The sequence below is a fragment of the Epinephelus lanceolatus genome, chromosome 17, assembly GCF_041903045.1.
Source record: "Epinephelus lanceolatus isolate andai-2023 chromosome 17, ASM4190304v1, whole genome shotgun sequence".
NCBI lineage: Eukaryota > Metazoa > Chordata > Actinopteri > Perciformes > Serranidae > Epinephelus > Epinephelus lanceolatus.
In genome coordinates, this window is record NC_135750.1 from 16445785 (window position 1) to 16473608 (window position 27824).

Below are 27824 nucleotides of genomic sequence, written 5' to 3' on the forward strand. Positions count from 1 at the left end.
GATTCCAAATTAATGATGCTCCATGTCGGCTGGATGTGTAAAAAATATTACTGTTTGCTAACATGCTCGCTATAACCGTGTATGTGATAATATGTCACTGTTGTTTTAAGATATTATTTCACCCTCCACAAACCAATTATTTTTGCTTTAAAGGAATAGTTCTACATTTTGCAAAACAGGTTTAAAGGGACAATTCAACCGGAAATCAAAAATACATATTTTTCCTCTTACCTGTAGTGCTATTTATCAGTCTAGATTGTTTTGGTGTGAGCAACTGAGTGTTGGAGATATCAGCTGTAGAGATGTCTGCCTTCTCTCTATTATAATGGAACTATATGGCACTCGGTTTGTGGTGCTCAAAGCGCCAAAAAACTACATTTGAAAAACTCAACAGCAATGTCTCTTTGCAGAAATCATGACCCAGTTACTCAAGATAATGCACAGACCTTGTTGTGAGCAGTTTCATGTAGGAACTATTTTCTTTCTACTGAACTACACCTGCCAACCACATCACTAAGCAGAAGGAAGTGTGCATCTACTCATGGACAAAGGGTTCATGCTTGTAACAGCCAAGCCCATAGGAACAGTGCCGGACTCTGAAACCAATTTTATGTAATGGTCAAATCATGGAATTACAACTAATGGGCCGTCATGTGATGCTATGGGGCCCAAAAAGACTTTTTCCCATAGACTTACATTGTGAAAGAGAAGTCTGTAAATCAGTGGATAATTTTTTTTTTGAGTGTCAAAAAATGCAAAAATTATCAGTTTCACTATCAGAATTTGATGCATTCACTCCGACAACATTTTGAAAGTCTAGAAGAGCCACATGATTAAATCATTTTATCCCCATTCACGTTAGCACAGGGCTAAACCAGAAATTAGTTGGCTTGGCCCATGGATGCAAAACATGCGAGTAATTTTATACCAGGAAATCAAACATTTTTGGCTTCATGCGCCACTGAGCAACTTCTATAGGAATTAACGGGGCCCTGCCTCCAACACTATGTCCAACTCTCTTTATACAACCATGTTGACAGTCTGAGATGAAAACATATTGGTGTCTCCCTCTGCCATGTAACCTTAGCTAGCTTAATGGTAGCAGTTGAGGGATTAGTAGATGCACGCTTCCTTCTGCGCAGTGATATGGTTGGTGGGTGTAGTTGGATAGAAAGGAAATAGTTCCTATGTGAAACTGTCTACAACAAGGTCCGTGGATTATCTTGAGTAACCGGGTCATGATTTATGGAGAGAGACATTGGTGTTGAGATTTTCAAATGTATTTTTTGGCACTTTTGGCACCACAAGTTCAGTGCCGTCTAGTTACATTATTTTCAACAGAAGGCAGACATGTCTATGGACAATATCTCTAACACTTGACAACTCACACCAAAACAATCTAGACTGATAAACAATGGTCTTCTCCTAAACTCATGTTAACCTGAGCCTACTGCTCATTTTAACCTCAGCCTGGGAGCTGATCAGCTGTGAAAAGCCTAAAACTCAGACTTTGCTCTAACAGGCAGAAGTGCAGCCTCGAGCAGAAACATGCACAGGCACCGTTTTGTTCCTGTACAGTAGAGGTATGTCATGAAATATACAGTACAGTACAGTACAGTACAGTAGGCCTTGGTTAATGGAGCCACAGACGGCTTACCTGAAATGACAAATAGCCCGACACATACTGCTGATGCTTTAAGGCCACGGTCAGCTGTACTGTAAACGATAATGGTTTCCCTGCTAGACAAGGAGAAACCCCCAGAACAAACATACATCATCATTCTGTTACTGCTGCTGGTTAAACTCAGATAGATTTCCACATAGTGGTTTGAATATAAAGACCTGCCTGCTCAGACTTGAAGTCAAAATAAGTTCACTTGTGAACACCCATCATGACACATAATTTACCATAATTTTGAAATAAAAAATGACTAAAATGACCTCCCAAAGCTCAAAAAAATCGAAACCATTACCTCCAAACAAGGCGTGATTAATCCCCCACATTAAGTGGGCATTTCACAAAAGAATCTCTCTAATGAGCTTGGTTGTCAATGAAGTATTTTTCCTTTCATCGGTGCCTTTAATTAAACACCGAAACACAAAGAGACACAGATATTAATCACTCTGGTTTAAGCTGCTTTTCAATTCAGCAGCCATTAAAAGTTGCGCCGCTTGACTGGGTGCGACGTCAGCTGAGGCTGGATGGAACTGTGTCACTGCGAACTCAGGAGACCTCTTAGTTAAAAACAAAACATGTTTCTTGAGTGTGTGGGAGTTCAGACGAGATTTCAAGTGCAACATAAGCAAGATGAAAATCACTGATGCTCAAACAATCATTTTGTGCTTTGTGTTTCAGGGACTAGTTGGCAAAGCATATGCTTTTGAAAATCTTTGACTTGAAGATAATTTCTCTGCATTGATATTCAGCCACCCTGGAGCGAGAGTGTCTGCTGGAGCTGTCTGCTCAGTGGAATAATCGGAGCGGGTGGGTGTGGCAGAGGGCGAACTGGCAACAACAACACCACACAGCTCACTCAATGTCTCCATCTAGTGGTGACAGGAGGCTTAACACTAACAGGTGGATCTTTTTTTCTCACAATAACAGAGCAGTCATGGTCACGCTGTTATAAAAGTATATCCAAAATCTGTTATAGCACAGTCGGACTTCTTTTAGAAAATATTTTGCTGTCTAATTTCAGTTGAGTGATATTATATAGAGTGAAAAATGTTTTAATTATGCAGCCCTTTAATTGCCCGTCAGCCCTGGTCAATATCATTATTTTTTTTTAATCTAATATCTACTGCATTTTTCCTGAAATACACACAATATGGTACAAAATTAGGCAGCGTGGAGAAAAAATGTGCAGGTGAAGCCTCTGTACATGTGTAGACTCCACTGTTGTGTAGTTTTGAATACTTCTGTCGTTTTCAGAATTAAAGGTGCCCGTTTCCTTTAACCCCTGGAGGAGCTAAATATTGTTCATATTTACTTAATGATGCACATCTAGCTGGCGGAGAGAAGTCTTAATTATATATATATTTTTTCTGTATCACACAATGTTAAGGAAAGATATATGTACAGTCAGTTTGTATTTGAGGTATATTTCTACAGTGAGCATCTCTGCTTTGGATTCCATATAAAAGCCTAAAAAAAAAAAAGCAGATACAAGAGTCTCCAACAAGGCCTGTCGACAGACAGTGAGAAAAAGCAGACGAAAGACGAAAGCGTAAGCAAAATTGTCCTGTTTAATATACTCTAGTTTCTGCCTGACAGATCTCAGGTAGTCTTGGAGACAACAGACCAGGAGGAAGTGGAGGAATGCATCCTTAAAGGGACAGTTCACCACCAAATCAAAAACACATATTTTTCCTCTTTCCTGTAGTGCTGTTTATTAGTCTCGATTGTTTTGTTGTGAGCTGCAGAGTGTTGGAGATATTGACCGTAGAGATGTCTGCCTTCTGTTGAATATAATGGAACTAGATGGCACTCAGCTTGTGGTGCTCAAACTGCCAAAATACTACATTTAAAAATCTCAACAGCAATGTCTCTTTCTAGAAACCATGACCTGGTTACTCAAGATAATCCACAGAGCTTGTTGTGAGCAGTTTCATGAAGGAACTATTTTCTTTCTACCAAACCACACCCACCAACCATATCACTGCGCAGAAGGAAGTGTGCATCTACTGCTAGCTCACCTAGCACCACTGAGCTAGCTAACATCACAGCTCAGCTGAGGAAGAGCTGTCACATGCACAAGCCTTTCATCCATGAATAACTCACATCAAAATAATACAGATTTAAAAATAGCTCTACGTATAAGAGGAAAAATGTATTTTTGATTTTGGGTAGAACTGTCCCTTTTTAACAGTAGCAGCTGCTTTGGAGTTGCTGTAAGATACTATAAACTAAGGATGACCGATATTGGATTTTTTGCCGATATCTGATATGCTGATATTTAACATCTTATTTGGTCGATAACCGATACTGATATACAGTACAGGCCAAAAGTTTGGACACACCTTCTCATTCAATGCGTTTTCTTTATTTTCATGACTATTTACATTGTAGATTCTCACTGAAGGCATCAAAACTATGAATGAACACATGTGGAGTTATGTACTTAACAAAAAAAGGTGAAATAACTGAAAACATGTTTTATATTCTAGTTTCTTCAAAATAGCCACCCTTTGCTCTGATTACTGCTTTGCACACTCTTGGCATTCTCTTGATGAGGTGTGTCCAAACTTTTGGCCTGTACTGTATATCCATTGTTTTCCCCAGCTAATTTTAGCAATCATCAAGTCTCTTCTGTAGTGGAATTAACATCATATTATGCATGTATGCTCTCGTCATGACAGCCCACCAGCAGATGGAGACATGAAATACAATGCTTTTAAACTTATGTGATATTCATTCATTGTGCAAAATAAGAAAAAGCATGTTGGCTGATTCTGATTCATTCATTTTAAAGCCAAAATCAGCCGATACTAATGATATGCCGAAACTATAGTGCATCCCTACTACACACCTTATAGCAGTTGTTCCAAACCTTTGTATGATTTGAGACAGCTTAATATAAAGCTGTGTCTATTTGTGACCCCTCATCACAACATTTATGTCTCTCAACTGAGCAATTTCACTGACGAGTCTTCCCCTTCAAAACTCAAATTTAAACACGTGTTAGAACAGTGTTTCTCCAATGGAGACACACATACCCCTGGAGTGTTGCAGGGGGTACGTGAGATTTTTTTAAAATGTTAATTTAAAAATTTCAGTCATTCATAGCCTAATTCCTTAAATATTTTTATCACTAAATAATAGATTAGACTTTATTGTCATTGTGCTGCAGCGCAAAACAATGAGATTACGAGGTATTCCCTGAGTATACAGTAAGTGCAACTTATCAGAAAGATGTGGTTCAATGCAACTATAATGCCGACTGTTACTGCAGGATGATGAAAAATTGGTTTGTCATGAATTATGTGATGGATTTTAAACATTTGGAGGTGATAGAACAGTACTGTGTTGTACCTTGTTGTATAGGCTTTTTTCTTCCACTAATGTTTTACGCTGGTCAGGGGTATTGTCTACAAAATATTTCAAAAGGGGTACATTGTTAAAAAAAGTTTGAGAACCTCAGTAGAAGCATAAAAACTACTATCCAACATTTCACAAGAAGAAAGAAATCTGACCCAGAGGATCAGCTGCCAATAAACAGCTGCCCATTTATCAGAATGTATTAGAGTCTGAAGATGTGTGTGCTATATGCAGTTTCCCATCTATGCCAGCTGGTCACAGGAGATTTCAACAAGCCATTACTTTAATTTCGCCAGTCTACATTATACAGTCTCACTTTTCATTTTACGCACGATGTCTTTGTGTGTCGTGATCTCATATTTTCTCTTGATACAAATGAATCCATGTCTTATCTCATCACAAGAGTGCCATCATGTGTTGATAAGCAGCACCACAGCAGCGTCTGCTCAGTGCACATGATCTAGTATCAAATTAGGCCTGTTAAATGTTATTTAAATTAGACATTTGTATTTTTCAGAAGTATTCACATAACTGCATCATCTCTGTGAGTTATCATATTTGAAATTAGTTGCATGGGAAAGCCGGAATAAAGCGGGAATAATCTTTCAGCTTAACAGATGTTTGCATTGCATCCTCCACTCTGAATACTGGAAATTAGGGATGATGATTAACACTTGGAAACCTGCAGTGACACATTTCTTGTGCTGCTTTCGCGAGTATTTAAACCTTTAAACCCTGAGCAAATTTGTGCAATTTCTTTAAAAAAAAAAATGGGGAAAAAAGGCAATTAAGAAATGTCCCACAACTTGCTAAAATGACAAAAAAATACATAGATAAATAGACTAATTAAATTATTAAAGAAAAAAGCTAGGGAAAATCTATATTAATTATATGATTATATATTATTTATTAGATTTATTTCATAATGTTTAAGCACTCTTTCCAGGTCATTCCCTTGTTTGTTTGTTATTAATTTTTATTTTTTAACTAATTTTCTTGTTGTTAATTTTCTCTTTTTACTAATTTCTCACAGTTTTTTTGGGGTCATTTCTTCTTTCGTTGCTCACTGCCTTCTTCCCATGTTTTTAAAAGAAATCAAGCCAATTTGCTCAGGTTTCAAAGGGTTAAAGATAAAAGATCAGTCAGCAAACTCAATATGGATTGTGATTAACAAAACAGGAATCACTGTAGTCACTTAAGCACATGCTTGTCATAATGATACCTATGCGCTGCCAATGATTCAGTCTGCAAGTGATGATTTATTCCACAGATCAATTATGATTCATTACAGTTCATCAAAAAGTTGTCCATGCAACAACTCCCTCATCACACCCATATGCTAGTATATCACTCTAAAAAATACATACACACAAATGACAGACTCATCTCAGTGGTCATATATTATCAATATTATTACGCACAAAATATAAAACTAGCATCTGTCTTTGACATCAATACATAGTGGCTGCAATGTCGCTTCTCTTGCACAAAATGTTTTGCACGCTTATATACACAGAGTCGTTCCTATGCGGCGCATAGTCACCGTACATTTCTCTTGTTATGATATTGCATAATAAATATCATCTGTCTTTTAAGACTTGCTTTGACATAGACACGTGTGCTGGCGGAGAAAAGACTCAGTTAAGACAGAATAAATAAAACCTTGAGGAGTGAGTGCATGAAATGACGACAAGCAGTCGAGGGTGTGAAACGTGACCTCCTCGAAGGGCTACTGTGCGTGTGTGTGAGTGAGTGTGTGTGCGGGCACTCGTGTCTGTAAATGTGATTATGTCATTAACAGAAGAAGTCGCCTCGTAGACCCTGAGATAGCTGTGTCACCAACGATGTACTTGTGGAGTTACGAATGGAAGAAGTTTGGCTCTTGTGGTAGCTGTCAGTCAGGCTTTGTTACAACAGCTCAAGCAGGAAAAGGGTTGAGCCCTGCTACTTCCATGAAACACTGCCAACATAAAGACATAACAACTGTGTGGTGAAGTAGTTTATATTGTTCACGGATTCCTTACTCATAAATTCTAAAGTTGTAATCATGACCTCTGCACTTCCTCGTGGAGTTTAACACAGACTTCCAGCAGGTACTGTGTTCCTGTTTCCTATTGTCTCAATGAAAAACAAAAACCTATCCAAGAGCCTGAAATCTTCTACCTAGTACAAGATGGAAACCTGACAGATGATATAACACCCATTCACTCAAAAACCTTGTGCAGCTTTTCCATGCCATACTTCTCTCTAACCAGTTATCAGGGTCTAAGACGCTGGTTACACAGTAGCCATTTTGGAAGTAGAGTGGCAGTACATGACAGTGGGTTATATAAAACTCTATGTCACACAGTTATAAGTTGGGATCCCTGTGGAGGGTCGGTGAGATCTCAGCTGATTTGTGTGCTTCAGCATCAGGTCTGTTTTAAAGAAATAACCCACGTTACATTTCCTCCACTGCGCTGAATACTCCTGTTTGGTTTCTGTATATTTTTTTTCATCGGGAACCCCTAGGAGTTAAACTCGTCTGCCTTGAGCAACGACGCCTGTTTCACACTACGACGGTCATCAGAAAGCTATGACACAAATGTCTTCCACTTTGTGCTTCACACGTCTTCATTAATCAGCCTGTAATCGGGCTCGTTTCAGGTTGAGTCGACCTGGCGGCTGCTTCAGCAAGCAGCGGCGCCGACTTCAGATTATCTGTACAAATTCTCCATCGTTCTCTGTCTCTCATTCTCTGATTTGCTCCTCTGCTTTGGTTACTTCTCCTCCTGTTTTCTCTCTCTCTCTGTCCTCATTCACCTCTGTTTCTCTCACTGGGCTCTCGCTCTCAGTGTTGCAAGAGGAAGTTGGTTGCCATGTTGATGTCGTTGTTTGAAGCTCTGAGGGCCTCGAGGGCATCGATCCTGGAAAAGCCCATTTCCACCAACCGTGCAACCTGAGAGACAAAAAACACCAGCTAAGATGGCAGACAAATCATCACCTGGGAGTATTGCATAACAGAAAATGTTAAGTGTGGGTGGGCCAGAGAATGTTATGGTGAACAAGAGTTAGCAGTCTGTCTATCTATGAAGATTTGAGTCATCCTGGTAATAAAGAAGAAATTACCAACTACGCCAAGATTGAAAACACTACAGGAAAGGAGATAGAACAAAGGAAACTTGTACCGCTTTTCCACCAAAACTAGCACGTTTATACAGGTTTTTTAAACATGGGAAAAACCTGCTAAAATTACGTGATAGACTGCTTTCCCATTGCCAGTAGATAATATGCCCCTTTATGCTATTTTCTTTTTTTTTTTTACTCTCGGATGGTGGGTCTCTGCTGCTGCTCATTGCTAATTGGCGCTGCTTACTTATATCATTGTGGTATATTTATCATGAATACAGTCCATTTGATGCTCGTTTTGTTTCTGTTTTTTGCCGTTTCATCACTACTACAGATGCAACTGTAGCCAGTATCTCACTATCACTATCTTCATTCACACTTTAAGAAGCTACAAATTATATTCAGCCACAAACTAAACCTGAAAAGCTGCAAATCAGAACGGAGGTACAGAGAGTTGTTGCATAGAAATGAAACACCATCTCATCTAGTTGCATTGGTGTGAAACGGCAGGTTTTTATAACGTTGCAGAACAGCGCATTGCAAGTAGTTGCCTGTTGGATCTCACCTTGTCGCAAATCTTTGGTCTGAACTGGGCTTTACAGCGATTACTTCTTTATTATATCTGTTACTAATTCTATCTCTCATTTAAAGTTGGTGTTGACTAATTCGGAGCAATGTTTGAGCGTTGCTTGGATGGGGACAGACAGCATTTTCTGGTGGCATGCCACAAAATAGGCAATGATTAGCATGTCCACTCAGGAGTCATATTTCATCACTGCCAATCAGAGCCTGGAGCAGATAAATACCCATGACTAATGCAGAGTCATTTGTCTCAAGAGTGAAAGGGGATTGTTGCCTTTCCAGTAAAGACAAAAGCCAGATGTTGGGTGTAAGTGTTTTTTTGTTCAGTGGGGAAAGGAGCAATACACAGAAACACACAAACACCCACCTGCTCCTCTGCGACAGGAGAGTTGTCCAATAGAGCCGACTGTGTAGAAGGGTGTGACTGAGCCTGGGGGCGGGGCTGCATTGGAGGTCGGTTCTGCCCTCTGTGTCTCAGGGAGGGGAATAACCTGGTCCACTGTAACAACCCAGACTAAACACACACACACACATCCAGGCAGAATCAAGTACTTTATGTAGAGACTGAACAGATAGTACAACTGTCATTACTGACATCTGACTCTTAAAGTTAATCAAGTTGTGACATGTCTATTTGTGGAGAGGTCTGTGTGTGCATTTGTGCTGCGATAAGTCTCTGTGTGTGTGTGTCTCCTACCTGTTGCTGTTGTCTGGCGTTCCTCCTGGACTCGTTGTATTGGGCCAGCAGTAGCTGCTGGTCGAGCATGTCCATCCTCTGCTGCCTCTGGATGTCCAGAGTGGCACCCATCCCCAGGGGTGTCTCACTGCTCGGCTGGGAGCCTTGATGACCACAGACGTTAACAACGTTACAAAGCAGTAACCAGGATTATTTTTATAATAATATCCTGTTTGCTAATGAGTGATGTCTATAAAACTGGGAACATGAGTCTGACTTTAGTCTAATTATAAGCACAGCAAACCATGATTTTACTTTTCCTCCATTTTATTAATGGAAAATAAAATTAAAAAATATGAAGAAGAATGTAGCCTGTGTTAAAATCCTAAGTCATTCTGCATCACAGCACTGCTCAAAGGCCTTAAACGTACAAATATTAATATTCCTTAATTAAAAGAGACAGACAACAACTCCACGTCAGGGCCCTGCAACGCTAGTCGCTGTGCAAAAGGATTTGAGCAGGATTTGTGTATGTGATTACTAACGGTTGGACTCACTTGAGAAGACGGGCTCCAGAATATACCGTCCAATACAAGACACCCAGGCGGGCACAAAGAGGAGCTTCTGTAACCAGAGGATGTTGGAGTGGTACAGTCCGCCTGAGATCTGAAAGACACATTGATAAATGGAAATTAAATATAGTGTGTGTATATAGGTTTATTCATAGAGCACCATTCAGACACAGGGCAATTCAGAGTGCTTTAAAGGGGCACAGAAATACATTAAATACATAAAGAAAACATTGAAATGGCATACGAAAGACAAATAAATAATATATGTAATAATATAGTATAGAAGTCAAAGCAAAACCTGTATTAATCAATATTACAATGAATTAAAATACTTACGTAAAATGACAGCTCACAACCTGCATCTTTGCAAAACTTTTTAGCCACTAAAAGCTTATTATTTTGATTTTCTGGCCCACACACATGCTGAGTGCAACTTCAACAATCACCCCATGTGCCTCCTACTAGTCATAAATTATATATTGCTGTTTTTAATACCGATACACTTCCTGGATACACATAAATAACAAGATGAATTTGGCTACTCACCAGGCCACTGAGTGCAAGGAGCCACATGAAGGGGCTTGAAGTCAGCAGCTGCACCACAGAACGATAAGAGAGGAAGACAGAAACAATGAGGACAAGACCAGTGAGGATTTTAAAAAATTCATGGAGAGAAAGCAAAACAGATACTTACTTCCCCAAATGAGCAAAACACAGGCTTACCTGCAAGCCTACTATGTAGACCAGAGACTTGTTGGTAATGTGGAGGTGACCCAGGACCTGGGTGACCGGCATCCTGGGGATCAACCGGTAGAAAGGCACAAACAGAGAGAAGACTGGAGCGAGCCTGTGAGCAGAGAAATGGAAAAGTCAAGAAGACATTAACATAAAAATAAATTGATATTTGGCAGAAGTGGTAATATTTCAGGCAAACTGGGAAAGACAATATTAGGTTTTTGAAATCGTTACGTTACCATCTCACTTATTTAAACAACAACCTAATCTTATTATTTGACCAAGTCTGTCCAGCCATTTTATTTCCCTCCTTTTGTGGAGGTGGACTGAATGCTGCTGTCACAGTCCACCACCATCTAAATACCGTATACTCAATTATAATGCAGGCAGGGGATTAAGAAATGAAGAAAATGGATACTGCCCGAGGCTTACATGGTGATATGTGGAGGTGAAAAATGAAGATTTTCTACTTAAGGGAAACATGATTTGTGCATTGCTTCTTTCCACACATCATAAAGCTAAATGCCAGGGTATTCATATTTTTATTGCAGGATCCTCAGTGTCCATAAAACTAAAAAGCTTGGCATGTACTACTCACAGTCCTGCAGGCAGTTCCTCCACCTCATAGTCAAACAGAAACTGGAAAGCCTGAGCCAGCAGGAAGTCCATCAGCGCAGAGAGACACCAGGTTCCCAACAGGAAGGACTAGGAGTAAAAAGAGCACCGTATATGACTGTTGGAACAATGCAGGCATAGCAAACAAGCCTTCTTCATGCCTTCAAACATTTCACTACATTTTCACAAACATAAAGTCAGTGTCAGTTACACAGCAAGCAGGCAAGTGAGAACTGCTTTGAGCCAGATGAGGAAGTTGTGTCTACTCTTCCCTGAAACATGATACACAGGTGATTCTGATGATCATACTTATAATTCTGTTACAAATTTTTTTGCTTTCGTTTATGAAGGTAACTGGAGTATAAAGTGGAAACTCATCACGTTAAATCGTTTCATTCTTGATTTGGGAGAATCTAGTTTGGCTAAGAATATCAGCAAGTTCAATAAATTTGATATCTACGTATTCATCTATAAATGGTTTTTGGTACTTACGGCAAACTTCCTGGTGCCAAACCTCCTCTCAAAGATTCTAAAGTTGTAGATGAGCAGGCTGCTGCAGAAGGAGTCCTTCACATCTAGACAGACCAGCCTGCCGCACAACAACCTCCACACCTACAGCGCAAGGGAGCACAGAGGAAGAATGATGACATTACAACTTTGTGTCCTGATGCCTTTTCTGAATAACACAGCATACATATGTCACATATCTGATCCACCTAAAAACAACAAACTTCAAATCATTTTTAAAAAAATTTAACAACAAAATATCAAGTCCACTTAATGGCTTTTTTCAGAGCTTTCAACTGCATCACGTCACCACAGTGTGGTAGTGAAGTCATGTGATAACAGATGATTATATATGGGGGGTGGAAGTGTAATCCCTGTCTATGTTAAAAAAATCAGGGGCTGTATTCACACACATTCTGAGAATAGTCCGTTTCAAACTGGACAACATAAACATTCTAAATGGGTCCCTTTGTATTTCCTGTTTGAATGTATGTTAATGCAGACGCTGACAGGAAGTAAACAGGGACCAAAGCTGTTGCCCTAGCAACAGAATAGCAATGAAACGGTCCATACTCTCAGAGAGCTCCTAGCTTAGCCTTAAAATTTCTAGCAAGGAGTCCTAGATTAGGAGTGACTCAGGAAAATTCTCAGAGCACCTCTGAGCAAGAAAGGGACAGAAACATTTACCTTAGTGAGGAGGTGCGGTTGACACTGTTGCTAGGTATGATGCATTCTTTCAAAGCTCTTTTGAGAGCCTGTAAAGTGTGGTCACCCAGTGGAAACTAAATGAACTGCGTCACAATATGAGACTGTGAAAGCACTGTGTTTGTCTGTGTAATCACCCTGCTGATGAAAGGCTGAGACAGACCCAAGTCATCACTGCTGCACTGTAACATTTCTTTTTGGTTGCCTAATATCTTAGTGCTGAGATCACTTTATTTCTGGGGTAATAACGTAATTGCATTGGTTTGGAGTTGTGGGTGCATCTCGAATGAGATTGAGCACAAACATCCATGAACGATTTAATCTGAAATGTTTAATTAACTCACTGTCATTCAGCGTTATTTCTCCTACCTCTTTGTCTTTCCACCATTTTATGCTCTGCTTCTTAAACTCTCAAGCCTCTTAAAAGTCCTCCTCCTTACTCCTCACATTTTTTGCTTAGGAGTCTAAGAACCTTAGGAGTTCTGTTAAAGGCTAAGATGCTTTGTGAATAACTTATCTTTACCAGCAACTAGTCTTAACTGTAAGAGGAAATTCTTGTCATTATTGTAAGAATTTTAAGGGTCAGGGTTAGGGCCTGAGATTTAAATAGGCTTGATGTTTCTCCAGCCACACACTCTCCTCTGGCCCGTGACCTTTGACTCTTTCTTCAGTCGATGCTACCACCAGTTTTGATCACAAACAACTGATGTTGTGAATTTCTTCTATTGTCCTGGGTCTTTGCAGTGTCACCATTGTAGATAACATTAAAATGCATCAATTTTTCCGGCACTCTGTCAACGACGCTCCTCAGGTCTCTCTGATTTAAAAGCTTTTTTTAGAAAAAAATTGCTTGTTGTTGGACTGGGTGTCTAAGCCAAAGTGAATCCTGGTGAAAACTCTTGTCCTGATTAGGGTTGTAACAATATGAGATTTTCATGGTATAATAACCATCTCAAAAATTATTATGGTTTCAAACACCTTGTTCCTCTAATTGAAACTTTAAACTATTTTTTTAATGGACCTATGTGTAAAAAGTTTACGCTTTGAAAATAAATAAAATAAAGGTCAGATTCTCCATCCAGTTGCATTGTTTTTTCAATACTGTAGATAAGCAAAGGTACCAACAACTTTCATATCATGGTATACCTTCAAACTGGTATATCGCTGCAACTTTAGACTTGATGATGATTAATGTCTTTCCAAGGTAAACACTCTGTGATAAGAGTGTGGCACCCAGTGACACACACTATCTGGAGACACTGGGTGCTGTTTCTTAGTTCTTCACCTCTGTGTCTCACACACTAACACACATACAGCTGTTGGAGACATACCTGGTGCTGCTGTGTGACAGCCTGCAGGTTGTACATGAACAGCTCTTGGTACTGTGGCAGCAGGGTGAGCATCACAGTCAGCCCATTGAGAACCAGCAGGAGGCCTTTAGACAGAGGAGCCTTGTCTGTGGACAACACACACACATTTACAACTAAACAGTGACACTGTCGTCTTCTCAAGGAGGCAGCTTTGCATATGTGACGGTATAATTGAAGACAGAGAAACGGCTAATTTGTATATGGAGGCAGGGCAGACAGTAACGTTACCATGAATTAGCATGATGTTTAGCTAGTCAGAAGATACTCTTTCTACTAATTTCTATTATTTTTATTAACAATGACATCTTAGCTGAACATATCGACTAAATGGTGAAGCAACACATATGCTGTTAATTAATTAAACGCAGCTGTAACTGACAGAAACTGCCTCGGGTAAATGAATGACAGCACAATGCTAACGTCCGTTGGCTAAGCTAGCCGTTACCGCTGTAACTGACAGGGGGAAGCGGTGAGAGGAATGCAACAACCCGGCAGTCGCTTAACGGCGGATCCGGGGTACTTACACAGGCCCCGGGAGCCGGTGGTGGTAAACATGGTGTCCAGGTGGTTCACGGAATCCAGACGATGGCCGTTAATCCAAAGGCAACGGGAAACTAACACTCAAACACCGAAATAAAGTTGGAGAAAGGGTCCATGCTGTGACTGTGAACAGAAAGAGAGAAGGGGAAGGGGATCTGCTACAGGAGCCCGAGAAGACCAAAAGGTGTTAATTCGCGGTCCGCTGACGTTATAATGAACTGGACTGTAGAGGGCGCTGTTGTTCCACGTTAAAGACGAGATGACGCTCACTAGACAATTTTACTGATAACCTTATTATAAACACCGCATTTCTATGAAGGTCTTAAATACTTTAATGCTGAAGGAACAGCAGATATTTAGGAATACGGATAAGTTATTTCTGTAATCAGTTTCTAAAGGAATGCAACTTAATAATAAAACCATTTCCATTTAATTTATCACATTTATTTTACTAATAAAAGTCATCATACGGTAATTTAAGATGATGAATACAATTTTAAAAAAAAGAAAATTAATTTAAGTCTGCAGTGCTATTACTACTAATACTTCCACCAATAATATTATGACAACAACAACAACAACAATAATAATAATAATAATAATGATAATAATAATTATTATATAATGATAAGCAAAGTAGCAACAAATCAAAACAGTAAACAAATAAAAACAAAATATAAATTTTAAAAAATCAAGTCACAATAAAAAATAGATATTCATGCAGACTGCCACCCTTACCCATAAAATAAATAAAATAAAACAGAATAAAATAAAATAAATTTAAATCAAATTAAATTAAATGCAAAAAAATAAAATAAAATAAAATAGAAATATGTTTTTTTTCCCCTCTGTCTCTTATTGTTTTAAATGCAGCACTTGATGCAGTTCAGCATATTTGCTGAAGTTGATAGGTACATGATTCTTGCAATTTTTGGGTTGTAACCATGTGATTTGATGCACTTGTTGTAAGTCACTTTAGATTAAAGGATCACTTAAATAGTTTATGTGTAATATAATGTAATACTACCACTAAACTAATAATGTATTTCAAAGCAAAGCGGGGAACAAAACAAGCAAACTATATAAAAAATGAAAACGTGAAGTCAATGGAAAATGATAAGTCATATCAGAAACAGATTAAAAGAAGCTAAAGAAAAAATATGTATTAAAATGGAGGACAGCAAATTATCTCAAGCGAACCTGTAAAACAGTATTTGGCAGATCTAGTTCCCACCCACCAGTGTGAGCAGGGTCATCTCCATCTGCAGCCATTGTGATCACCAAGAGGTCTGTACCCCCAGGTTGAGAACCACTGATCTAACTCCCGCAGCACCCCTACAGCTGGGATTTAGTGTCTTGCTCACAGGCATTTCAGCAGGGAAGCTGCAGCCAGATGATCCTCCTGATGAAGGGCAGTCTCCTTACCCACGATGCCACCCTGCTGTTATCTGATGCACCTCAGACAGGGTATTCTCAGGCCCTGAAGTGCTGGCCTAATAATGTTTAATCTTTGCCATTTATGACCATTTGCTCAGTGTGTAATATGTGTTCATGGGTTAGATATGCACGGACGCAGCAGACAGGGAGTGTTTCATGTCTTGAAGCCATGTGGTCAGCTTTCTGACAGAGAGGTAACAGTGTTAATTATCCTCGGGGCCTTGAGCAGGATGTGACTGCACAAAGTCCAGATTAATGGCTTTTTCTTATGGTCCTCTTGGCCTTATGCGCACAGAGTCATATCTTGTCAAGGCCCAGACTTCCTTTGCAGAGGCCCGGCTTTGTCTTGCACTGCAGGCTGCCAGTTTTCCTCACGTCAAACTGTGTGTATACCTTCATGCCTGGCTGTGATTGCTTCTGAGCCAATTGATCCAATGCTTATGTTACGTCCAAGTACATTTGAAAAGATATGGCGAACAGCTGTCTAATAGTGTTGCATTTCCCCATCATCCACAGATGCAGCATGCGTGTTAGTTCCCATTGGTTAGTTCCCATCCATTAGGTCTATTTGGCTGCTTGTGGTCAGATGTGACTGCAAAGCAGAGCTCAGGAACAGCTTGCTAATTGTGTTTCAGACCTTCTCTGTCACTGATGTAGGAGTGAGGTCTAAAAAGGTTGCTTTGCCCCTGTTCTCAATCAAAGATAATCAGATTAAATAGCGCAGAGATGTGCGTATGTGTGTGTGTGTGTGTGTTTGTGTGTGCTTACCAATAAAGAGACTCCAGATTTGGAGACAGCCTTGACTCCTGCTGTTTGCTTTGTTCATTAAGAGGAGATGAGCAGATGGTTTGCTGGTCTGTTGTGCAGTACACACACACGGGCACCACACACACACACGCACATGCAAATGCACATGCATGCTCAGTCCTGTCACCTTAGCTTTATCCTCCATTTATCTTTTCCATTACACATCTCTCGGCAGGACAATGCGACTCGGTGAATTGTGAGGGATGTGTGCGTGTGTGTGTCTGTGTGTGTGAGAGATACAAGGCAGCGTGAAAGAGTAGAGCGGTGCTGAATGAAGTCACAAACCTTTTTAGTCAAGACAGCCTCTGAGGTGGTCATCTGAAAAGCTGATGACTCATTCACACATTCATTTATGTGACTCATTGCTATTCACTTGTCAGCCACTCTGTATTCAGGAAGAATTGCTTATAACAGAGGTATTGTTTTAGTCCTGCATCACAGCTTATCTGCCTGTGTCCAGGAAATGGCACACTGCACATTTACACAAGGTTGCATGAGCAAAATCTGGCCTACTTCAAGGATTTTTTTGGGCACAACAAATGGGTTCAGAACAATGTGGGATGTTATTACTTTGGGAAACTTACTATCACTTGCCAATTAGGATCCCGAGCATCTACCGAGGAGGAAATTATCTGCTTCAAATATTTCTAAACAATCAGAGTTCAACAGCATTTGTGATCCTCGACCCCTTGCATAATTTATTACATATTAATTCATTTGCCCTCTGCTTCAGTCGAGGAACACTTGGTGTAGTTTGCACATCTCTAGCCACACACTTTTTGCTTTCACTGCCATAAAACACTTGATTTCAGATGATGATGCTTTCACATTTGCAGAAATACTTATTGAAAATTACAAGTTGAGCTACAATTGATTTATATTACCAGACATATTCAGGGTTGCAATCCAAAACGAGTCTGAAAATATTATTCATTAGTTTAATTAGATATAGTTCCATCTTCTGCAGTGCTAATATTTGGCCGGCGAAGACTATAAAAAAAAAGCACAGCAAAAATGTCTGTTCTTTATTAACATAATTCTTTTTCCTGTGATATTGAGGATGAAGTTTTTGCTTTACAGTCCTGTCTACAAAGACATAAAGTAACATATCATTCATTTATATGGATTTTTTTTGGCTGGATGACTCAAAAAAACCTGAGTTGTGTGTCAGGAATTGAACCTTTTCCGTAGCAGATTTTATCAGGAGAAAAGGCAAAATATATTTGTTTCGGACCGAGCTGTAAAATGACCCGTAATTTTGTAATTAAATGAAATGTTTGACCATTGCAGCTGTACTTTTAATGTCTTGCAAATCCATGAGGGGTGGGCACTTCCTGTGCATGACACAGAAATAAATAAATAAAAAAAGGAAATCAATTAATCAAAATTATCTTCCTACACATTTACTAAATTGCTCTCGACCCACGTTTAGCTTTTAAAGTCTCTCACCCTCCTCTTCATCCTGAGACAGAAACGTGATGAAAAAAAGAGTGCAGCCACAGAGAGTGCATCGTCATCATGTTTCACCAAAGGACAGCTTACATGTGACCCTGCTCACCACCTTCCTGTCGTTCTGTCAATACTTACGTGTATGTTTTTTGGAGATGGTGCAAGAATCAATGTCACATCACTCCCCCCTCCCTCGCATGTGTAAAGACATGCAAGCAGAGGGACCCTCCCTTCCTCCACACACACAGAGCAAGTCTCAAGGGTTTCCTGTACCATTAGACTATAACAGAAATCCACATTTCAGATAGGTGCAATATATATATATATATGAAATCTTTTCACATAGAAAGGTGCACATTTAAAATAAAGGACGAAGCACTGACACCATTTAATAAAAAGGATTTGTATTGTTTGTATTGTCAAACTGCACTACTGCATAACATACACAATACAGGTCATGTACTGACTGTACAACATGCCATTATGTTTTTGTGATAATAATAATAACAAAAAAATGATGACTATATATATGTACACAACTCTGTTACAAGTTATATTCATCACTTGTGTCCAGATAAACAGCACTGACAAAAAAACAACTATGGTCATCTTCATCTAGGATCTAAAAAACCTTGATTGAAAGAAACACAGTCAAACACATCATCGGAATAAAGTACTGTTCCCACTACGGCCGAGATTCTGTGATAAATGCAATAAATTAAACGAGAGAGCGATGGGAAAGTTCAAATGTCACCCTTGAGGTGGAGGGGGAGTCCTCTCGAGGAGGCGGAGATGTGTATCTCAGATGCAACCGCGCGACCGAGCATGCCTGTCAATTGTATCTCTCGTAAATGAGGAATCGTCGTCACTCTGTTCTTCCATTCGTCCGTCCATTCATCCTTCCGTCTGGTCTTCAGTACATCCCAGTGGTCTGCAGGAACACTCGGCCCTCTGAAACACAGAGAGAAATCCAGTCTAATGAAACACAACCATAATTTATAAGTTGTAATGAATTTAGATCCTTTAGGTAACAGTAGGAGGACAAATGCTGCGCGTTATAAATTCATTCATATAAATATTGAACAAGGTCCCATAAAACCCTGACCAAAGACCATTAATAAAAGATCATTATTAAGTAAGGCTCAGTTGAAAGTGTTTTTCGGCCCCTGATCCCTGTTTTTGGCGATAAAACTTCCTGGCACAAAGGAACCACATCCTGCCCTGCTGCCTGACAGACAATTCCCCTTTAAATGATTTATTACTGGGTGTTAATTATGCAAATGATGTCCAAACAAACTCGTCACGAGGACAATTAAGACAGCCGTTAATTAGTGGCCAGTTCTCTTCTTGCTTCACTGACATTCAATTAAAAATTGGCTTTGAACAAGCACGCTGTCTGGTACGGCGGTCCTGGCACGGCGCGGAGCAGAGGTGGGCTGGAACCATGCACTCTTTTGATGAGGCCGGGCTAGAGATCACGGCCATTTCTTTTTCTGTCTATTTAAGACGTTACATGTGGGATTTTCTCATTAATCTATCCCTGTGAAGACAATAATGTTGGCAAAATAAATATATTAAACGCCCATCTCCATTAAAATGGTAGCCCCAGTGAACTGCCTCATGCTTCATTTAATTTTGTTCAACTTCTCAGGAGCGGTCTCGCTGTGAAATCTTTGAAAACCCTTCCAGTCGACCGGTCAGTTAAGCATCAAAAGCAGTGAGTGATAATGAAATCTGTTGTCCCTGCTCAGTTGATAGGAGCTAAATAAACCCCCAGCAGCAGGTATATCACTGTTTATTCCACAGCTCTTACATTGAAATGGCGTTTTGTAGTCAGTCGATTTACCACTGTTAATAAGTAAATGATTCCCACACACTTGGTGCAGCGTCCTTACAAATGTTGTCACACGAATCTTTGCTTTTTTAAAAAACTATACTCACATTTAAAAGATCATGCAGCTCCTTTCATAGAGAAAGGAATAAAAATATAATTTGAAATTGTTGTTTGTCTTCATTTCCTTTCATGACTTCACTCTGCTTCACTCTTTTCTGTCTAATAATTGCACAACTACACCCTTTTTTTTACTCGTCCGAATATGAAGCTTGTTTTTGCTCCACACCGATGAAGCAGTGTTTGTTAACCGGACACCTGTACCTTGTACTGTCGCCTTGGTGTCCAGCCTGTTGTCATCGTGACTGCTCCCATCCACGTCCTGGGTCACGGATTCTGTGTGAGGAGGGGCCGCCGATGATTGATGGCCTGTAGTTTTGGTCATTAATTAATAAAGACACTTAATTAGAGGCAAATGAACAGTCGGGGCCGTGTTGCACCGAAGGCTTGGTGACATTTAATATGAAAATTACAAAACTTAGAGCTCAGACAAAAAAACATGACAAATTTATGAGAGTGTCAGAAGAGTTGCTGCGCCTGTACCTGTGTGTGTGTTGGTGGTGTGCAGCAGGGTGTGCTCGGCCTGATCGCGCAGTTTGACCTCCTCCTCCAAGGCCTCCTGTAGTCTCCTCTTACTCCTCTTTTCCTTCTTCAGGCGCTTCTGGATCAGAACTGGAGAGAGAAGAAGGACAAAAGATCACAAAGTAAGTTCCGATACCATTCCTTCTTTCCCGATACCGATTCCGATACGTAAACTTGTGCATCATCTGATACAAAGTTCCAATCTGGTACCATTGTTGTAAAAAAAAAAAAAAAAAAAATTAGGGCTGTCAAAAATAAAGCGTTAATTAAACATGTTAAGAAAATTAAAGGTGATTAATCGCCTTCTGTGGTGACCTTTGACCCGGTGAGTCTTTGAAGGCCACCGTGGCTTTGTCACATGTTGGAGGCAGACGACACGATGCTGCTTGGCCCCATGAATGGAACATTTAAATTTGAAAAATGCTCAGATGGAACTGTTGATAGGAGCACCAACCTCTGCAGTTTCTGCAGTAAGGAATTTTCATACCATCGGAGTACTGAAAGCCTGAATTATCACCTCAACTCAAAGCATTTAGCAGCAAACCCGGAGGTCCGAGCTAGCACAGCCTCTGATGCTAGCACTAGCAGCCAGCCTCGTCAAGCCACACTCAACCAGGTGTTCAGACACAAACCGAGTAAGTCTACCTGTGACCGACTGACTAACTCCCTCACAAAATGGATTGCAATGGACTGCAGACCAGTTTCAGTGGTCGAGGACAGGGGGACTATTGTGTCCAAAACCCAGCAGCTTTACTACGACACATCTGTCAAAATTCATTTGAATTTACAATTTTATTTTATTTTTTTAGATTATTATTTGGGCATTTTTTTGCCTTTAATGGATAGGACAGTTTAGCGAAAGGAGTAGAGAGAGAGGGAACGGCATGCAGCAAAGGACCGCAAGCTGGAATCGAACCTGGGCCACTGCAGCAAGGATGGAGTCTTTGCACATGGGGCGCCGGTTCTATCCACTAAGCAACCGATGCCCTGAAACAACATTTTTTTAAAATACTTTTTCAGCAAAAGTTGATGCATGTGATTAATTTAGATGAATTAATCACAAAGCATTTAATTAATTAGATTAGTTTTTTAATTGCTTGACAGCCCTAAAAAAAAAAAATTAAGAAAATTAACATCTGTGTACAACTAACTCTGTATGGATGTGAAATAATTGCTTTTAATGTTGTATGGCATGGCTCAGGTACCCTTTGTAGGACATGAAAAAGATCATACAGAGAATGAATGCCATACAATTGTCTTTTATTATTTAATTTGTCATTATGCTAACGGCTAATGTTACACTATCTTCTTCGCTGCTCTAAAACATGAGTTGCCAGTGGCTGCACAGCACAACTTCCTGTGTAGGCTTCTGTATTAGAGCAAAGACGAATTGATTTCCAGGAATACTGCCATTTTATCTGCGTGTGAAACTTCTTTAAAGTTTATTTATAGATTTTGTGGTACCATAAACAGTGCATAGACTTGCTTACTTGCTGATACCCGAGCCAGCATTTTAGGCAGTACCGAGGCACTTCCAATACTGGTATGGGTATTGGAACAACTCTAGTGAATCATATTATTCATACGCTTCTATTATTTTTATAGTTGTCGCAGTTTGTATCTATTGATGTAGGAATTTGTTTCTGCTCCCTGATCTTCTCAGATCTTTACATCAAGAGATTTGAGGGGCTTTGAAGGCATTGTGAGCTTGTTGTGGTTTCAGTGAGATTTTAGTTGCTAAATAAGGCCGATATGCTCCTTGCTCACAGTTTAATAGTACTGTGCATGATCTTAAATTGGCTGCATTCACAGAGGAGGTTTGACAGGTTTGTCACAGGAGAGTTGTCGGTGTTTAGATGTAAGAATCAACACCATGCCAGTGTACAGATACTCACCAGGGAAAATGTAACACAGATGTATAGTAGCTCTGGATGAGGGTAAAACAACACTTCAATCAACATTTGCCAACTAGAATAACTTTCAGGTAGGGATCTTAAATTAACACCGACAGTTGGTTCTGATGTTTCTGTAAAGTTTACTTGAGCACATCCTCCCTACAATAGCGTTCGTGATGTTTGATGTGATGCAGTCTACCTCTGTTTTTCTGCTCCATGCTGAGCTGTCTCTCCAAAGTCTCTCTGAGCTCCCTCTCTCGGACCAGCTCCATCTTCAGCTCCGTCCTCTCCATCTGGTCCTGCTTCTCCTGCGCCCGGGCGTTCTCTATGGCGACCCTCAGCAGACCCTGCTTGGAGACACACAGGCACACATCAACAGGTTACACGCTGATCAGAAACCCAAGAGAGAGGAGCCTTACTTCAGCTAATCCTGAGAAAATATATCTGTTTTCATATCACTTTAACAAAGGAGGTTTGCTTTTAAACTTTCCAGATTAAGATCATTTAAAATGAGTTAGTATAAAAAAAGAGCACAGAAAGATCACAAAAAATGCGGCTCCTCCTCAGGCAATGTTTTGGTCTAATGTTTTACTCAGGTGTATAATTCCTGGATTTACTCAGGCAGGAAAAGAAAAAAAATAATTAAATCTCATTTTAACCTCATCAAAGTCAACGCTGATCTTTTAACTACATGCTAAGTGCCGTCACATCAGGGTCAGATGAGGTTAAAAACATGCCTTTTTTTCCCTCTCTGAGAAACCCCAGCCTGTGAGTGCTTTCATTGTGACACTGCTGTAACAAAGACATGTAAAATCTGAGAAGCAGGTCAGCACACGCCCATCCCAATTACCGCACATCCTAAATGTCTGCCACGTCTGCTATTTACCATTTCAGGAAATCCCAAAGAGTGGCTCATCTCCCTTCCTATTCATCTCAGAGTATAATAATAATAAAGCCCCGGCAGAGCCTCACCTGGATGTTCGTGAGCAGGGTCTCTATGGAGGACAAGCCTTCCGGGAAGATGAAGGGAGTGTGGTGGAGACCTGCTGGGAGCTTCTGTCCCGCGGGGTAAGATACCCTCTCGCAGCCTGACGGGGGTTTGTGGTAGACTTGTCTATCACAGCTCTCCCTGGTTGTCTGAGTGGCCATGGAGCTGCTATCTGGAGGGGCAGAGAGACATTTTCATGTTTCCTCAGCTGAATCAGATTAACACAAAGGGTTTACAGTTAATATTTGCAGACTTATTCTATATTTTTCTTCCCATGAAGAGACCAAAACCAACAATGCCTGATTCTATAGCTGACTCCACACTGTTGCACTGGGTGACATATTCCTTCATTACCCTTAATATGAGCACTGTTATTTATGAGTCGTTCTCACGTACACCATTCTGCTGTTACAGCGCTGCAACTAACTATTATTTTCATTTGAGTCATTGTTTGCTCTGTATAATTATGGGAAAGTAGTTAAAAAATGTCGATCAGTGTTTCCAAGACCAAAGAAAACGTCCTCAAATGTCTTGTGTCCACAAACCAAAGATATTCAGTTTAATGTCACAGAGGAGTAAAGAAAACAGGAAATATTCACGGGTAAGAAGCTGGAATCAGAGTATTCTGACTTTTTTTCCTTGATAAATTACTCAAACCGATTAATCCATTATCACATTAACTGCCGATTAATTTAACAGTTGACAACTAATTGATTAATCACTGCAGCTCTGGTTGTAATTACTCTGTAGTGCACCAAATCTGAAAATACTCCCCATAAAATGCACTGTTTATGTGTGCGGAACAATACAGTGCCCAGCTGTTTTAGGAAAAACTTGGCCTTAAAAAAAGAAAAGACAAAAAAAAACAAAAACGAAAGAAAGTACATATTTGTGACCTGTTTTAACTATTCAGGTAATTCAGGACCAATATATTCAGTAGGAACAGATGGGCTTGGGATGAGAGCCACATGCATAGGGCAGCGTAGGGAAGTCAGATGGACCAAACATTACTGCTTTGGTCTTTTTTGGGGTTTAATTTTAAATGTACAGTGAATCTATAGTGATTATAGCTCTGCAAAGGAGTGATGCTTTGTTTTGTGGTATGTACCGCATCTTCAGTGCTACCTGTTTCCTTTGTCTTTACTTACATTCTTGTAGGTAAAAATTTTGGCACACCTGTTGTCAAGTTGATGTGCTGTGTTTCAAATCGCGTACTTCTGTACTTACGCTTAATATTTTGAGTGCATACGTGTGTTCACACTGAGAAGTATGGAAAAATGCAGTGTACTATGAGTACCCGGATGGTGCACTCAAAACAGTCAAGAAGTTGAGTGTGGAACTATGGACACTTCTCGCCCTCAATGGTCACCATCTTGGCTATGTAGTGGAGGGGGAGGGACCACTTTTCAAACTGGAAATGGCGGCCGAGGACTGTGCGACCGTGAATATCGCTGCATTGTACAAATACATGTGTTTTTTGCACAAAGCACCACTATACTGTTGTATAACAGCAGTATGTTTATTGGGTTAATTTAGCAGTCTGTAATGATTTGGTACCACAAACGATAACGCGAATGCTAATGCTAGTTTTCTAACTAGCTAGCTCTGCGGTCGTCATTTCCAGTGAGTGCACAACAGCAATGTTTGGTTTGAGACACTACCCTGTCGGAATTTGCGCACTAGTGCATAGTGCACATAGTATACTACATGGAAGTGTACTAACGGAAGTATGTGATTTGAGACACAGTAATGGTTTATAAAAGAATGTTCGGTTGATGGTTATAAAGATGTGATTTGTAACATGGTGTTAGGTTGTATCTAGAGTCCACGTAGAGTGACCTAGGTTAGTTAGCGAAGTTATTTATTAGCATTAGTCAGGTACATCAATATTTAATAGTTTTTGGGGACGTACTGGTGCACCAACAAGTCTGGGCCAAAATCACTCTGTAATATGAAGCTTAAACTGTTATCAGTATGTTGTTTTAAATCTATGAGCAAGAAAATATAACACATCTTAGCTTCCATGTTGTTCCCACATTATAAAGCTCATGAACACACCAAAGTTGGAAGAACAACTTCCCAACATGGGAAATGGGACCACTGGAGAACACATGAATGCAGCATTTTCTTGCTCTTACAACTAAATATTTTGTGTTCCGTTTTGAATCTTTGTTTTTATACATTGTCGACTCTTTATATTACATTATAATAATCTGACAGATGCTGTTGTGCAAAGCATCTTACAATAAGCACATTCAACGTGCGCAGGAACAAGAGGGATTTCTTTTTCTTTATTCCCTCCTGTCTTGAACAGTGTTGTGTAAATTAAGTTTACATACGGTCTTTCCCTGTGTCACTGACTAAGCAGTGAGCAGTTTCCACCACCAACATACAAGTATTTCCTGTTTAATAGATTGTTTGAAGCATTCAGGTGCCATGTTTGTTTCAAACCTGCACACAGATCATCGTTCCAGCAACATATGTAATCAAGGCTGAATGCAAATTTCTGTAATTCATAGCTTACTTATACATTTACTTAATGTCTTGTAAACATATCAAGCCCAACAGCAAATAGGTGTTTAAACTAATTACTGTGTGTGTGTGTGTGTGTGTACACATACACGAAAGTCCTGGTTTGGGGTTTTGAAAATGTGGTTACCCTTTATTAGATGGCACTCTGCCTATTGATAATGCATCACAGCTTGACATCTCCCATAAAAACAGCTAAGAAGCTGCATTATGGATGACCATCTGTTTGTAAACCTGAGAACTGCGTGTTCCCGATTCATGACGGTAGGGGAGATGAAGATTAGCCATTTTCTGCATTTTTTTTCTTCCTCCCCACATCAGGCAGTTGCTCACTTTCCGCGTTTACTGTCATCCGAGCCACTGAGGACGAAGACGTCCTGGGAGTCCAGCGGTTACTGGAGCAGAGACGAGTGTGAATGTGCGATGTGATATCTGGCACTTTTCTCTGTCTGTGACAAATGACAGTGTTTTCTCCACTTAGCTGACCACAGCATCTTCTGCTCCAAATCCACCCACCTCCCCTACTCCGCCTCGGCCTCACGTCTTGGCAACTGTCACATTCAAGGTGTTTCACAGATGAGAAGCAATACTCCCCCCTCCTCCTCCTCTTTCTCCCTCTTTCTTGCTAAAAGCATTGCTCTGTAGAGAAAGGTAATTAGCAGGTGCTGGCGAGCTCAGCGGAGGGCATCCAACTACACTCCCGTGGCTCACATACAGACACACACACACACATTCGTAGCCGCTGAAGTGCGCAGTCAGCAGCGTGGGCTCCCCAGGCTCCTTGGATGTGACTGATCCTTTATTGAGTTACTGTTTTACGCCTACTTTACCTCACACTCACACACACACACACACACACACACACGTTTGGCATAGATACACACACACACACACACACATGGCTGCCAACTCGTTTGATCATTTACCCATCTCCCTAACCAAGGTCACTGTCTGTTTTTCTCTTTTCTCCCAACTTCATCTCTCTTTTCCCCCCTCTCTTATTCCTCTCCCACCCGTCCCCAGGGCTAATGAACTTCACCACGTGAAGACTGCCAGTCAGCGGAAGAGAACAGGAGGGAGGGAGGGAGGAAGAGAAGGAGAGAGACAGACAGAGAATAAAATTCTGCTGATGTTTGGTTAATGGGAGTGAGGTGTCAGGGATGGCCTCTGATCTTTGCTGCATGGATACGTTGTTCAAAGACCACTGAAACAGCACACACAGCCAAAACTGACTCACACACACACACACACACACACACACACACACACTCTCAGAGATTATCATACAATGGATTGACAGAATGACAGCGCTGAAGTGCTCTTTGAAACTCTGTTCAATCCACGATAAACCTATCTTGTGATGTTGTAGGTCGAAACACAAAAGCCTGCAATCCAGCAAATGTACATGTGTTTCATTTGCATGCAGCAAAATCAATTGGAAATCAATTGCATAAATGCGATGTGTGATGCATGGCATTCACGTTGTTGGTGCCATCACTGTTTTGTCAATATGTTCACAGATACCTGACAGCGTCTGAAACCTTACCTGGGAGGCCTTTGTGATTTTTAGATTCGATTACTGAATAATGTGATTCAGTATTAGAATACATTTAAACAGGCGCGTGCACACACATACAAACTCTCCGTTTCTCTCCCTCTCCCTCTCTCGCTGTAGATTTCTGCTGACTGTTTGTCCTTGAGCAGTCCTCATTAAGCTAATGCAAACCTCCCTGACAGAGAGAACCAAACAACTGACGTTGCAGCGCCGTGGCAACGCGGGCCCTAACGACAGGGAGGC

At 40.4% G+C, this 27824-nt stretch overlaps 2 protein-coding genes across 3 annotated transcripts in view; both read right to left on the reverse strand.

The window, feature by feature from the left end:
* Positions 1 to 6277: 6277 nt before the first annotated feature.
* Positions 6278 to 14658, reverse strand: ubac2 (UBA domain containing 2). The gene is made up of 10 exons (XM_033612499.2): positions 14433 to 14658; positions 13870 to 13994; positions 11819 to 11938; positions 11310 to 11416; positions 10700 to 10823; positions 10523 to 10570; positions 9962 to 10070; positions 9426 to 9568; positions 9096 to 9242; positions 6278 to 7976 (listed from the first exon to the last, which is right to left on the reverse strand). The coding sequence occupies exons 1-10, from the start codon at positions 14461 to 14463 to the stop codon at positions 7869 to 7871; spliced, it is 1062 nt and encodes a 353-aa protein (XP_033468390.1). The 5' UTR covers positions 14464 to 14658; the 3' UTR covers positions 6278 to 7868.
* Positions 14659 to 18528: 3870 nt separating this feature from the next.
* dachc (dachshund c) overlaps positions 18529 to 27824 on the reverse strand; it is a 30138-nt gene continuing 20842 nt past the window's right edge. Inside the window, exons 7-11 of one of the 2 annotated variants that reach the window (XM_033612441.2) lie at positions 23482 to 23669; positions 22709 to 22856; positions 20576 to 20704; positions 20297 to 20401; positions 18529 to 19092 (exon numbers count right to left, since the gene is read on the reverse strand). In XM_033612441.2, coding sequence (XP_033468332.1) covers positions 19055 to 19092; positions 20297 to 20401; positions 20576 to 20704; positions 22709 to 22856; positions 23482 to 23669 — 608 coding nt within the window. In that variant the 3' untranslated portion in view covers positions 18529 to 19054. Of the gene's footprint in view, positions 19093 to 20296; positions 20402 to 20575; positions 20705 to 22708; positions 22860 to 23481; positions 23670 to 27824 lie in introns of both variants that reach the window. The other variant, XM_033612440.2, reaches the window with a different exon arrangement.

Bases quoted from the DNA above. Each gene is read 5' to 3' on its own strand.
- ubac2 (XM_033612499.2), bottom strand. From the start codon at position 14,463: ATGTTTACCACCACCGGCTCCCGGGGCCTGT. The intron at 9,569-9,961 runs GTGAGTCCAACC...GTGGTCATCAAG, and splicing joins TCTGGAGCCCGTCTTCTCAA to GCTCCCAGCCGAGCAGTGAG. The intron at 9,243-9,425 runs GTAGGAGACACA...GTGTGTGTTTAG, and splicing joins ACGCCAGACAACAGCAACAG to TCTGGGTTGTTACAGTGGAC.